This window comes from Hypanus sabinus, chromosome 7 (genome assembly GCF_030144855.1).
Source record: "Hypanus sabinus isolate sHypSab1 chromosome 7, sHypSab1.hap1, whole genome shotgun sequence".
In the NCBI taxonomy this organism is placed as follows: Eukaryota; Metazoa; Chordata; class Chondrichthyes; order Myliobatiformes; family Dasyatidae; genus Hypanus; species Hypanus sabinus.
Genome location: NC_082712.1, coordinates 41,573,243 through 41,587,416, shown reverse-complemented (window position 1 = coordinate 41,587,416; position 14,174 = coordinate 41,573,243). Strand labels below are relative to the sequence as shown.

Below are 14,174 nucleotides of genomic sequence, written 5' to 3'. Positions count from 1 at the left end.
TATCGTATAATTGTGAATTACTGCATAAAGAATAATCTTTTTATTCATTACTTCCTCATCAGAATTGAAGATAATGTCTGCTGACAGTTATTTTTGTATTTCAGCTTTCCACTTTTTGGACACTTTTAGGCAATAAAATTCTCCAATGTAAGCTGAGTTTAAAGTAACAACTTTCAGCAGCTCTACCCTGAAACTTTACTGTTAAGTGCTAGAAATACTCAGCTAATTTAGCATTTCTGTGGAGAGAGAAACAAGTTTTCATTTCAAATTGATAACATTTCCTCATGAAGTATATAGGCTGATACAAGCTGGGTTGTTTGTAAACCTCCAGCTTGTTTCAGCCCATACATATGAAATAAAACTTGGGAGACCAGCAGCATGGATTGGTTGGTAGCTTTGAGATTGCAAGCAACTTCTAACTTGGGAGTTCAGTTTGTGGTGTCATTTCCAACTTGCAAGCTGTACTGCCTAAGAACAGTGCACAGGAATGGAACCCTGGTGTAACCCGGGGAAATTCAGAGTGGAATGAATGTGAGTTCACAGAGGAAGAATGGAGTAGTTCCCAGTAGAGAAAGGGAAGGGCTCTGAACTGAGGAGAACTTAAATGACACACTGTAGTCATGTTGGTTATAAAAAGGCAGTGAAACAAAACCAGGTATCTCTGAAGGAGGTGTAAATGGCATCAGATGATTGAATCCTAAACTTAACAGAAGTGGAGAGGAAAGGCAAACTGACTGTTAGAGAATGTGAAGTTAAAGCTATAATGACTCATCGTCTTGATGCTGTTGAATTCAATGTTGAGTCTTGTGAGCATAAAAGGGCAGAGAAATCAGAATGGTAGTGAGATGGAGAAATAAAGCAGAAGGCAACTAGAAGCTCGTGGTCGTCCTTTGGAATGAACAGGTGTGTTCTGCAAGCAATCGTCCATTCTGTGCTTGGATTCTCCAGTGAAGAGGAGACAAAATTGTAAGCACTGAAAGTACTAAAATTGTGCTAAATTAGAAGAAGTACAAGTGCATCCCAGCTGCACCTGGGCAGTGTGTTTCAGGCCCTGGATGTGGGAAGGGAAGGTAAAAGAACAGGTGCTGCATCTCCTATGATTCCAGAGAAATTGATGCACAAGAGTCACAGGGTAAGCAACGTTTTTGGAATACTGGAAGAAGAGAAGGTTGATGATGTTGGCATCACACTGGAGCAGTCTAAAATATTGGAGCCTCATCTATTGAATATGGAAGCTGGTGAGTGGAGGATGAAGTTAAGAGCAATCCTTGTTCTAGATTACAGGGAAGCAAGTGAGAATAGAAGTGTGGAAAATGGTAAAACCATGGTTAATAGCCCTGCACTAATGGTGGAGGCAAAGCCATAGTTAAAGAAAACATTTTATAAGCACTGTTGTGAAAGGAAATATGGTCGGACTGATGTGCTATTGTTGATAAAAGTTCGAGAGTAAAATGAACAAAAAGTCATGAAAAATCAGCTCTTTCCTTCCTCGTTACCAGCTGGCGTATTTCCAGTATTACTTGTTTTTATTTTGGATTTCCACATTCCGCTGGTTTTTTTTTGATGAACTGTGGAGTTAAAGTAGAAATTATTTAACATTTGAACAAGCCCTGCTAGAGTAAGGGCAGTGAAGATGGAAACGATTGCCAGGGTGACAGGTAGGCAATTCTGTGGACACAGAAAGGAAACACAGGATGGTAGTTTGCCTCTCAGTGCCAGGTTCCAAGATGTTTTTGGACTTGTCCACAATATCCTGAAAAGGGAAGGTGGTACATATTGGTAACAGTGACATAGGAAGAAAAAGGGAGGAGGTCCTGAAAAAAGAGTATGGGGAGTTAGGAAGGAAGCTGAGTAGCAGGACCTCAAGGGTAGTAATCTTGGGATTGCTGCCTATGCCACGCGACAGTGAGGATAGGAATTGAATGAGGTGGCAGATAAATGTGTGGCTGAAGAATTGGAGCAGGGGGCAGGGTTTCAGATAATTGGACTTCTGGGGCAGGTGGGACCTGTACAAAAGGGATGTGGGTTGCACTTGAATCCGAGGGGGACCACTATTCTTTTGGGTAGATTTACTAGAGCTGTTGGGAGTGATATAAACTACGTAATATGGCAGGAGAATAGAAACCAGTATGGTAGAGCTGAGGGCGAGCCATTAGATTTACAAGTAGATGATGGGTAGAAAATGAATGTAAGGGAGGACAGGCCAATAATTGGGTGCAAATGCAGAGTTAAAGAGTTAAATTGTACCACAGAGCCAAAATTCAAAAGGGCGAAAAATGCAGGACTGAAGGTACTGTATAATGCACGTTGCGTTCAGAATAATATGGACAAACTAATGGCACAGTTAGAGATTGTTTGGTTTGACATTGTGGGCATCACTGAGTTGTGGCTGAAAGAAGGCCATAGTTGGGAGCTTAACATCAAAGGATATGCTTTGTATTGAAAGGATGAGTAGGAAGCCATAGGCAGTGGTGTGGCTCTGTGGTAAGAGATGGAATTACCTCTTTAGAAAGGTGACATAGGGTCAGAGAATGTTGAATCTTTGTGGGTGGAGTTAAGAAATTGCAAGGGTAAAGTATCCTTCATCGGAATTGTATATAGCCTTCCAAATAGTAGCCACGATGTGGGTTTGAGATATGCAAGGGGATTGGGAAAGTCAGGTTGGTGTTGGATTGCAAGGGAGGGAATTTGTTGAATGCATACGAGATGGCTTTTTAGAGCAGCTTGTGCTTGAGCCTACTCAGGGAAAGGCTATCTTAGATTGGGTGTTGTGTAATTACCCTGATCTTATTAGGGAAGCTTAACATAAAAGAGCCCTTAGGAGGCAGTAATCATAATATGATTGAATTCTTACTGCAGTTTGATAGGGAGAAGCACAAGTCACATGTATCAGTATTGCAATGGAATAAAGGGAATTATAGAGGCGTGAGAGAGGAGCTTGCCCAGGTGGATTGGAGGGGATGCTGACGGGGATGACAGCAGAGCAGAGATGGCTGAGGTTTCTGTGAATAGTAAACAAGACGCATGATAGATATGTCCCACAGAAGAAGTTGTTCTCAAATGGCGAGGGTAGGCAACTGTGGCTGACAAATAAAGTTAAGGACTGCATAACAGCCAAGGAAAGGGTATATAACGTAGCAAAAGTGAGTAGTTGGAATTTTGGGAAGCTTTTAAAATCCAACAAAAGGCAACTAAAAGAGCTATCGGAAGAGAAAAGATGAGATATGAGGGCAGACTAGCCAACAATATAAAGCAGGATACCAAAACATTTTTTAATTATATAGAGAGTATAAGGGAGGTGAGTGTTGATATTGGACCGCTGGAAAATGATGCTGGTGGGGTAGTAACGGGGGAACAAAGAAATGAAAGATGAACGTATTGAGTACTTGCATCTGTCTTCACTGTGGAAGACATTAGCAGTGTGCCAGAGGTCCTTGTGTGTCAGAGAGCCGGAGTGAGTGCCATTGCTAGGCAGACTCTGAGGTCTTAAGGTTCCAAAGTCACCTGGGCAAGAGGACTACATCCCAGAGTTCTGAGACAGGTTGCTTTAAGAAGGGAGGAAGACAAAAGAAAGGAACTTAAAGAGCAGTTCGCCTAACCTCAGTGGTTGGGAAGGTGTTGGAGTCTATTATTAAGGATGAGGTTTCGGGGTACTTGGAGACTAATGATATCATAAGTTAAAGTCAGCATGGCTTCTGTAAAGGGAAATCTTGCCTGACAAATCTGTTAGAGCTCTTTGAGGCAGTAACAAGCAGGGTGGACAAAGGAGAGGCAGTGGGTGTCATTTACTTGGATTTTCAGAAGGTGTTTGATAAGGTGCTGCACATGAGGCTGCTTAACAAGATAAAATCCTGTGGCGTTGCAGGAAAGATAGTGACATGGATAGTGGAATGGCTGATGGGCAGGAGGAATGAGCGGGAATAAAAGGGGACTTTTACGGTTGGCTGCCAGTGACTGGTGGTGCTCCTCAGGGGTCAGTATTGGGACTGCTGCTTTTCACAGCTAATCAGTGATTTAGATAATTGAATTGATGACTTTGTGGCAGTTTGCAGATGATATTAAGATAGGTGGAGGGGCAGGTGGTGCTGAGGAAGCAATGCAAATTGGAAGCTTGGGCAAAAATGTGACAGATGGAATACAGTGTTGGAAACTGTATGATAATGCATTTTGGTAAAAGGAACAATAGCGTGGACTATTATCTAAATGGTGAGAAAGTTCAAACATCGGAGGTGCAGAGGGACATGGGAGTCCTCGTGCAAGACACCCAGAAAGTTGATTTACAGGCTGAGTATGTGGTAAAGAAGGCAAATGCAATGTTGGCATTTATTTCAAGGGGAATAGAATATAAAAGCAAGGAGATAAAGCTGAGCCTTTATAAGACACAAGTCAGGCTGCACTTGGAGTATTGTCAACAGCTTGGGGCCTCATATCAAAAAAGATGTGTTGTCATTGGAGAGAGTCCAGAGGAGGTTCAGAAGGATGATTTTGTGAATGAAGGGGTTAATATATGCGGAGTGTTTAGCAGCTTTGGGCCTGTATTCACTGGAATTTAGAAGAATGCAGGAGGATCTCATTGAGACCTCCCAAATGTTGAAAGGACTAGATAGAGTGGATCCGGAGAGGATGGTTCCTATGGTGGGGGTATCCAGAACTTAGAGGGCAAAACCTCAAAATTGAGGGGTAACCCTTTAGAACAGAAGTAAGGAGGAATTTTTTTAGCCAGAGAGTAGTAAATCTGTGCAGTGCTCTGCTACAGACTGTGGTGAAGGACAGGTCAGTGCGTGTAATGTGGTAGTTGATCATTTCCTGATTGATCAGAGGATGTGGTGAGAAGGCAGGTGTGTGGGGTTGAGAGGGCTCTGGGATCAGCCATGTTGGAATGGCAGAGCAGACTGGGTGGACTGAAAGGCCTAATTCTGCTCCCATGTCTTATGGCCTTATGACTAAAAGGAAGAAGTGAAGTGTTGTGAGGCTGTCCTGGTGTGGGATGAAGGTGTGGAGGGAATGGACAACCTAGAAAGCAAAATGCTGCAGATGCTGGAAATCTGAAGTAAAACTAGAAAGCACTGTATGAACTTGGCTGGGCAGGCTGTGTTTGTAGAGGGGGTGGACTGTGGGGGGAAGAGAGAAACTGGTTTTGCTGTCAAGTATATCTATAGGCCAATCACTGTTATCCATTGAAATTACTTTTTACAGATTGAGTTCTAAAAAATAATCAAGTCCTCATCAGTCTTATAAGTAGTCATCAACCCATCATTCTTTGGTTATGCAATTATACCTACATTATAAAAGCAATGCAGGAATTTTTGGTGCCTAGATTACTCTGTAAATCTGGTAACATGATAAGAAACAGCATGAAATACAGACTTGGGAAATATGTAACCATATGAGTATTAAGGTCCCATAAGGAGTGCAATGATTTTTTTCATGTAACTTTAAGACAACTGTTGTGAAGTGATAGCCTCAGTAAATGAAACAAAAAACTTAATGAAACAAACAAAAAGAATTTATCATTCTTCATCAGAAAGCAAACTATTGCTTCCAAACCTTGTGGTAACGGGGAAAAAAATGCTGCGTTGTTTCTGTTTTTCCTGACTCTCTCTTTGTAAAATCCTAGCTCCAACTGTCTTGTAGCCTTACACCACAGCTTCCAGATCCCAAAGCAAGCACCACAGCTGTGTGCCTAATAAATACTGCTGAGTAATTGCTCTGTGAAAGCTGAGAAGATCAATAGTCAATCTGTTTGTTTCCAGCGTTCAACAACTCCTGAGGATACCCAGAAAAGCTGCAGTGTTGCTGGAAGGAGCATACTGAATCAGTAGTCCTGTAGATTTTGCTGTTATCTATCTATTTATCTGTATATTTATCTATCTATCTATTTATGAAGGAAGGAAGGAAAGCTCTCTGTACTCCAGCCCAGGCTTATTCCTACAGTGAAGATGCAAACACTGTGACGAAAATCCGATTGTCTGTCAGGGTCTTGTCAGTGTTGCAGAGAGTCCTTCCCTAGTGGAGCTGTTGATTTTCTAATGGGAAAACAATTAATAGTACAATGGGGAAGCAGAAGTAAATTGTTGGACAGTTTCTAAACCCTCCTCTCTAACCTCAACCTTTATTTCATCTAAAGTGATCATTTGAGCATGTCAGAACTGAAGATTCATCAAGTACAAATGAAAGGTTGAAATAAATCCGTTGCGTTAAGGTACACTGGACATTCTTTCTTCTTAGCAACACACTAGCATGGTGGTTAGCACAATGCTTTAGTAGCAGCAACTTGGCTTCTGACCATGACCATGTGGGTTTCTTCCGGGTACTCCAGTTTCCTCCCACAGTCCAAAGACATACTGGTTGGAATATTAATTGGTCATTGTAAATTGTCCCATGATTAGGCTTGGATTAAATCGAGGGATTGCTGGACAGCAAGGCGTGGCTCAAAAGGCCTATTTCGCGCTGTCTGTCATTAAATAAATAAGCACATGAAAATAAATGATGGGCTATCTATTGGGTTGTCAGCCAGAACTGATCAGTAGCTTCCTATCATGACAACAGTGGTGGGTTTGAAATTGAAATGATGACTAACTCTATAGTTTTGCAATTACCAAAAGAAAATTATTTATGTTTGTGCCAGATTTTTGAAAGATTCATTCATCTGGTCCCACTAATCTTTTATTTTCCATGGTCCTGTAATTCTTTTTCACAATCCCTATTGAAAGTCACTGTTGTACAGTATCTGCTTCAAAATCCATTTTAGGAAAAGCATTGCCAATCATAAGTATTTTCCTGGACCACTTGTCAATTACAGGTTTAGGTGCTGGCCCATCCACACAGTTTCTCGTTCTCCTCTCTTGGGGAATTTGAACAACTTCCTGAAAGCTATTCTGTCATTGTTATTGATGTGAGAGCAAGTGCCTGAATTTCTCTTCTCTCCAAGTGATTAATGTCTATCATCCTTCCTGCAATTCCAGTAATTCTCTCATTGTCCAAATTCTGAAGAGCTGATTGTTTTGCTAAAGTGAGTAATATATTAAGTTCTTTAAAATACTGATAATTGTGTTGGTGTGAGGATAACATAATAACCTGAGTACGAAGTTAATCAGTTATATCATAAGCTAGAACAACAGTTGCTGGGAGTTTTAATAACTAATTTAAGCACTACCATTTTGTATAATTCTGTGCCATTAATATGAAGTACAATAATGGTTTACCAACAGATACCATGCTGAAAACAAAAACATGGCCTTTGGAGAATTTAAGTTTGGACCTCTGTTTGTAAGGCTGTGTTATGAATTGGGTCTTGAAGGAACTGCAGAAGAGATGGTGAAAGACCAGGTACATCTTTTTGACTGAGATCGATAGCTGTTTATTAGGAGAGATAACAGATAAATGATGTTACCATGGAGCTCTTATACAGACAGGTAAAGAATTCTGCTGCATTTTAGAGTGATTGTCATTGATGTAATTCCTCTATGTATCAAAATAAAATCTAGCTTTCTGAAAATTATGATGTACATTTCCCTCAAAATTGAGACTGTGAGCCATTTATGGTCATAAATTTATACAGCATGAACATGGACCCTTTAGCCCAACTTGTCCATACTGACCAAGGTGCCATCCTGAGGTACACAGGCAAAAGGGACTTAGACCCATATTTCTGTAAACCTTTCCTATCTTACTTATCCAAATTTCTTCTAACCTTGGTAATTATGCTTGCCTCTACCATTTCTATTACTATGAATAAGTAAAGCCAAAGATCTGTACTTTTTTATTTTAAGTGTTGTTCATTGTAGTTAAATTTGTTTGATAGACAAAACATGTTTGTCCTCTCACATCTGATATATCACTAATGAAGTATAACTGTATTTCAAATTCTCAGCCTGTTATCAACTCTAATGACAGATCTGGAACCAATTGCTCTATTATGACAGCTCTCCGTACACCATCATTGTATTATGTATTTACAATTTCAAATGGACATTTTGCTAAAATCTCTACAAATATAGGTGTAATGTTTGTAACTATCATAAGTGAAGCACACTCGGATTTTAGTGATATACTAAATTATTGGATTGTTGTAAATCCATTTCTTTTTTCAACATTTCTTTCTTTAAAATAAAATGTTAAAGAGCATAACCTATTGCTTGTTAGAAGAGCAGAAAAATGTGGAAGGCAAGAGATTTCATACACAGTAACAACTTGAATTCATAAGGTACTTATATTATTAGTGACATCATAAGTACTGATAGGATGGCCAATGTCAGCAGTTCCAAAAGTTTATACCGTGTCAACTAGCTAGCTACATCAAGTCATGTAGGGTGACAACTTCCTTGTAAGAATCCTTGGTTTCCTGCATGTTGACTGATTTGGCCTACTGTGCGAGATCTGCCCTTCAGCATTCTCTTATGCATGTGGCTCAATGACATCAAGTCATTGAAGGATGGGGGGAGGGGGGTGGAATCTCATTGAAACGAATGTTCAAAGGCCTAGAAAGAGTAGATATGGAAAGGATGTTTCCCATGGTGGGAAAGCCTAGGACAAGAGGGCACAGCCTTGGGATAGAGGGGCACCCTTTCAAAACAGAGATGTGGAGGAATTTCTTTAGCCAAAGGATGGTGAATTTGTGGAATTTGTTGCCACATGCAGCTGTGGAGGCCAGGTTGTTTTATTTAAGGCAGAGATTGATAGGTTCTTGATTGGACATGGCATCAAAGGTTACGGGAAGAAAGCTGGGAACTCTAGTTGAGGAGGAGATAGGAAAAAAAAAGGATCAGCCATGATTGAATGACGGAGCAGACTCAGTGGGCCAGATGGCCTAATTCCACTCCCATGTCTTATGGTCTTAAATATGAGAAAAGTGACTTTGACTGTGAAATGATTGTTGGTGCCTAAAAGGGAGGATTGAGGATTAGAAAGTGCTGACCTGCAAGTTTCATACAGTCTCCAGAGTTTACAGAGAATATTGAGAAAATCAATTAAGAAAAATCCAGTGTGCCCCAGTTCTGTGGTTAAAATCCCTTGTTAATGTTAGAGGAGAGTGGCCAGACTGGTTCAAGCTGATAGGAAGGCGATAGTAACACAAATAATTGGACAATACAACAGTGGTGTGCAGAAGAGCATCTTTGAACACACATCATTGAAACGATAAGTGATGAGCAATAGCAGCAGAAGACCACAAACGTACATGCAGTGACCATTTCATTAGGTACAGGATGAATGTATTACCATGCTCAAGGAGAGCGTCCATTCTGTTATAATTAACTGGCTACTGAGTGTAGATGTTGGATCAATTCACGCAGTGGTTCAGAAATGTATACCTGAGGTGGAATACTAGTCACTTTTTATAGTAATACAATTTTTCTGTCAATGTCTTTGTAAATAAGCATGTTCGGTAAAAGTAAGGCAGCTTTATTTCAGTTGTTACGTATCCCATAACTGGATAACTTACCAGCAAAGATAGAGAGGTCTGTTGAAGTCTGTTGTCACTATTTTCAAACGTTTTTATTTATAAAGGGACACAAAAGTAGGGTTAATACATACATTCAGATAATGCACATCGTCAACATTCAATCTAAAGCGCAGGTATAGTAATAATCATCATTAAGAAGTGAGCTCTGCTGGTGTCTAGGGGTTAATAGATTGTCCGTTGGAAATATAAAAGTCACTCTGAAAGTCCTGCAGGCCTCAGCCCTTTGAAAATTGCTGGGTTTTGCGTGGGGCGACCGAGAGAGAGAGATTGGGGGGAGAAGAGAAAGAACTTGCCGAGTCTTGATGAATCTTCCGTGAAATCGGGGGAGCGTTGGTTTCCTCTCCCCGATGTTAGTTAAAAGCGGTTTTCTGTGATTCCAGCCACAAATTCCAATCCCGGAATCTTAACGCACGTGGCTTCCTTCAGAATGGCTTCCCGCTGCTGCGGGATCACTCTCTCGTGTCTTCTGGGTGCGTCTGAGGGGCTGCCCCCCTGACACTCTCCTTTATACTTCCTCATGGGGTCGCAGGTGTCAATCAGGTTGGGATGATGCAGTCTCTCTCTCAACCAGCCCACCTTGCCCGAGGGCTTTTCACATGGTCTCCATGAGACAATAGTCGCTGTTGTCTTTATTCTGTATCCCTGGTGGGACCTGCAATTTTGCACGTTTCTCTCTCTCTCCTACTGGGTCTACTGACCACCCCCCCCCCCCCCCCCCGTCTTTCGACGGGTGCTCTTGTGATTCTCACAAAGGAGGGGGCTGGGATCATAACGCAGTAAGTAATGGAGCACTACAAACAAGAAAGTTGAATTGAGTTGGTGGAGAAACAAGATATTGCAGAAAGTCCCATAAATCTTGGCAGAAAATTACTGGTACCATCTAGGACTAGGGGTACAGGAATGGGTGGGAAGGACAGAATCCTTGGGTCCCACATCACTGGATTCAGGAAGTTATTACTCTTCAACCATGAGGCTCCTGAACAAGCTTGAATGACTTCACTCACCTCAACAGTGAGCTCACTTTCAGGGACTCTACAACACGTGTTCTCAGCTGTATCTGTCTATCATTTTTTGCATTTGCGCAGTTTGTGTTCTTTTGCACATTGTTTGTCAGTCTTTGTATGCAGTTTTTCATTGATTATGCACATTTCTTTGTTCCACTGGAAGAAATTGAATCTCAGGGTAATATATAGTGACATATAAGTACTTCGATAAATTTACTTTGAACTTTGGGTGGGGGAAAATGAGAAGAGATACTAACTGGTAGGGAGATGATACCTATTTGTTATTACATTCTTGACAACAGGGTATCTGTCTATCTGCTGGTCAGGAAAAAGAACAAACCCTGACTGTAGCTGAGCTGTTTTTGCTGTGTACTTAAGTAATGCAATTACATAATTTAGAATAAAATTCAAAAGTGCTGTATTATGAACTGGACAGAATTAAATATCCTTGAACAAATTAAGTTCAGTGCAGCAAATGGGGCACGAGGTCAAGTTGAAGCCTAAAAAGCTAAGGTAATGAATGATAGTCTGAATACTATCTTTAAACTGCTGCCCTAGCTTGTGTACCAGCTTGCATATCATGTAGTCAGCTAGGACACGTTATTCATGGTCGACTTCAACGAATGGAGTGTCTCATCTTCAAAATGTAAAATTTAAGCATATTGGAGCATGGACCCTTTTCATAGATGAGAACTAGATAGATGTTGTTGCTGGATAAAATGATAGGGACAAAGGAGCATGAGGTCATTATAATAGGCATCAAACAGCCATGTTGAATTGTGGTTTAATGATCAGGTTGTGTATTACTTCATTTAAAACTAAACTCTTTATTCCTCGGAAGAGCCTATCAAATCCAGTTGAAATAGCTTATTTTGGTAGAAAAACAGAAGAGCAGAGCATTCTCAAAATGGTGAGACATTTGAACATCAACAGTTTTCAAAGGGAGTTGTGTGTGCTTGTAAGTAAAACATAAAAGATACCAGCGGATTCAGCAAGCAATTAGGAAAATAAATAGCTTGTTGACCATTAATTCAAAAGGATTTTGGTAAAGGAGTAAAGACAATTTAGTAAAAATTACTTAAGGAAGGGTTTGGTTTGATAGAGGGAATCCAATGAAGGTTCACCAGGTGTTTTTCTGGGATTGGACTAAGAGGAGAGATTAAGTAGGCTTGGCCTATACATGAGAAGTGATCTTATTGAAGTTATACAGTTCATATGGGAGTAGGCAGGATTGATGAAGAAGAGGTATTTTTCCTGGCTGGCCAGCATACGGAATTGCAGTCTCAAATGGTGAGACTATGGGAACAAAGAAGAGAAGACATGTATTTGCTTGGGAACAGAGTATTTCTCTACCCAAGAGAACTTCAGAGACCCAGGCAATGAGTATATCCAAGACTGCCTAAATCCTGCTACTACCTATAGTAGCAGAGGAAAGATCCTCTTGCTAAGAGCCACTTTGTCACTTCATCATTTCTTGTCAGATACCTTGTGTTCAGATACTCCTGCTCCTGGTGTCATTTTATGTACATACAATCAGTCTATGTACATAATGCTAACCTTATGTATGTACAACCACACATGGCAGTTATTTGTATATTCTGTTTCATAGGATTACTTTTGTTGTGTTTTTCAATGCTTTTAATGTGTTTTCAATGTGTTTTTAATGCTATTTGTTCTTTACACTTGCATACTGAAGAATGACAATAAACTATCTTGAATGAAAAGAAATCAATAGATGTTTTTATATCAAGCACTATTGGTTAATTAGAGAAAGTAGCAGCAAAATAAAAGATCAACTGTGATTTTATTAAATAGTGGAAAAAACAGAAGATGCTGATTGGTTTCTTCCTTAGTTCTATTTTGTATGTGATGGAAAATATTTTGAATTGATCATCCCTATTAGAATTTGAATATGATATGAACTGAAATATAAATTTTCAGGAAGTTGTGCAATCTTCTGTGAAATCTAATCTCTTTGAAAGAATACATGCTATCTTTCACAGCAAGAGGTTATCCAGAGAATTGTAGAAACACTTCAAGGATACCCCAGGGAAACTCTTTCAAAAGATACGTCGCTACTGACTTGTAGATATCCCAGCCATGATTTTTCAAAATGGAGAACGAGCATTCAGAGTGACATGTCCATTTGTTGGAAGCTTGTGGAAGCCCTGCAAAATTTGGCTGAAGGAGGTCACAGTCTCTCCCATTCTCCTCACATATTTGCCAAATCATGCTCCTCCCACCCCAACTGCAACAGATTCTGTAGATCCCACATTGGCCCCTGCAGCCACCTCTGGCCCACAGAACTGGATTAGAAGGCAAAGTCAATCTCAGCTCTGAGGCCCTGCTTAAAGGGGATAGTAGCACACAACCAGCCAGAGGATTTCCAGGCAAGTTAATCCTCACTGCGGGCATGAGAACATCATAAGGGTCCTACTGTTCATCAACTGATAAGGTGAAATACCACTGAACTTTGGTCCAGACAATGATTCTTGACGCAAAATGTTAACTATCTCTTTCTCTTCATAGATGCTGTGCGCTAAGTTCCTGCAGCAGCTAGTTTAAAAAAAATTATTATTTTTCTTTAGTGCTTGATTAGCTGTGTTCTATATTAATTTATTCCACAATCGCTGCCTTGAAAAATCAGCTAGCCTTTAATTGTATTTGGCAAAATGTCCCAACAGTACCTCACCATGATATCAGGGATACCTTTATTGAACTATAAACCAGATAGTCTTGTTTCCCTTCTCAAATTTGTAATTTGTTCAGTATCTTTCATTCAAAATGTTCCTTTCGTAATCTCTGGTCCAGAGTGTTGTACCTGTGGATGTTATTCCTATGGAATCCTATAGATGACACTTCTCTGTTTTTTAGAATCTGAAGGGTTTCTTCAATGATTCAACTTCATTCAACATTTTGATGGACATGCTGTTCATGAAGGAAAGCTATGAGCGTAAGTGAGCATTTGGGGGGGAAATAGATTGCATGCTATATTCCGATCAAAGGATTTTATAGGTAACCATGGATTATTATTTTGTTAGTGGGCTCATTCCACCATTGTCCTTCCAGTATGAAAAGTAAAGCTAATTGTTCAAATTAATAATAGAACATTGAATATTAAACTAGCAATTTCCTAAGTAATATCAGACCCTGCAGTCGACGTATGTACTAACAAAAGTTAGCTTAAACAATGGAAAAATGCATATCTTGAAAAGCATATGAATAAGCAGGCTACTTATTTCCTCCAGGTTGTGGCTCAATGATTATAACCTCAACTACCTGCAGTAGTCTTCCTACTGAAGGGTCTCGGCCTGAAACATTGACTGTTCTCTCTTCCATATATGCTGTCTAGCTTGCTGCATTTTGTGTGCGTTACTTGGATTTCCAGCACTGCAGATTGCTTCAGTAATCTTCCTCCCCTTCACTTGCCACATGTCTATTTCTTACCTGCTGTAATGTTCCCCTTTATTTATCATGTCTTTTTTACCACCATATCCTATTCAGACTTTCCTTCCACTACAGTTTGAAGACGAGAAATCGAAAGTCTTTATGACCCAATGAGAGAGGGGGAGAAAATACTATTCTCATTCGCGTGGCCACATATTTTTAAACAGTCCTGGATTCTCCATGTTCACCTGTCAAGTCCAGTCTGCGACCTACGCATCTAAATTGTTCCCTCTCTCTCTTCTAAAATACAGCAGGTACAT

At 40.2% G+C, this 14,174-nt stretch overlaps 1 protein-coding gene across 2 annotated transcripts in view; it reads left to right on the top strand.

Moving 5' to 3' along the window:
* Nucleotides 1-14,174, top strand: part of ptcd2 (pentatricopeptide repeat domain 2) — a 41,207-nt gene that overhangs the window by 11,029 nt on the left and 16,004 nt on the right. For both annotated transcript variants that reach the window (XM_059974600.1, XM_059974599.1), the window contains 2 exons: nucleotides 7,212-7,329; nucleotides 13,342-13,420. In XM_059974600.1, the coding sequence (XP_059830583.1) occupies nucleotides 7,212-7,329; nucleotides 13,342-13,420 (197 nt within the window). The remainder of the gene's footprint in view (nucleotides 1-7,211; nucleotides 7,330-13,341; nucleotides 13,421-14,174) is intronic.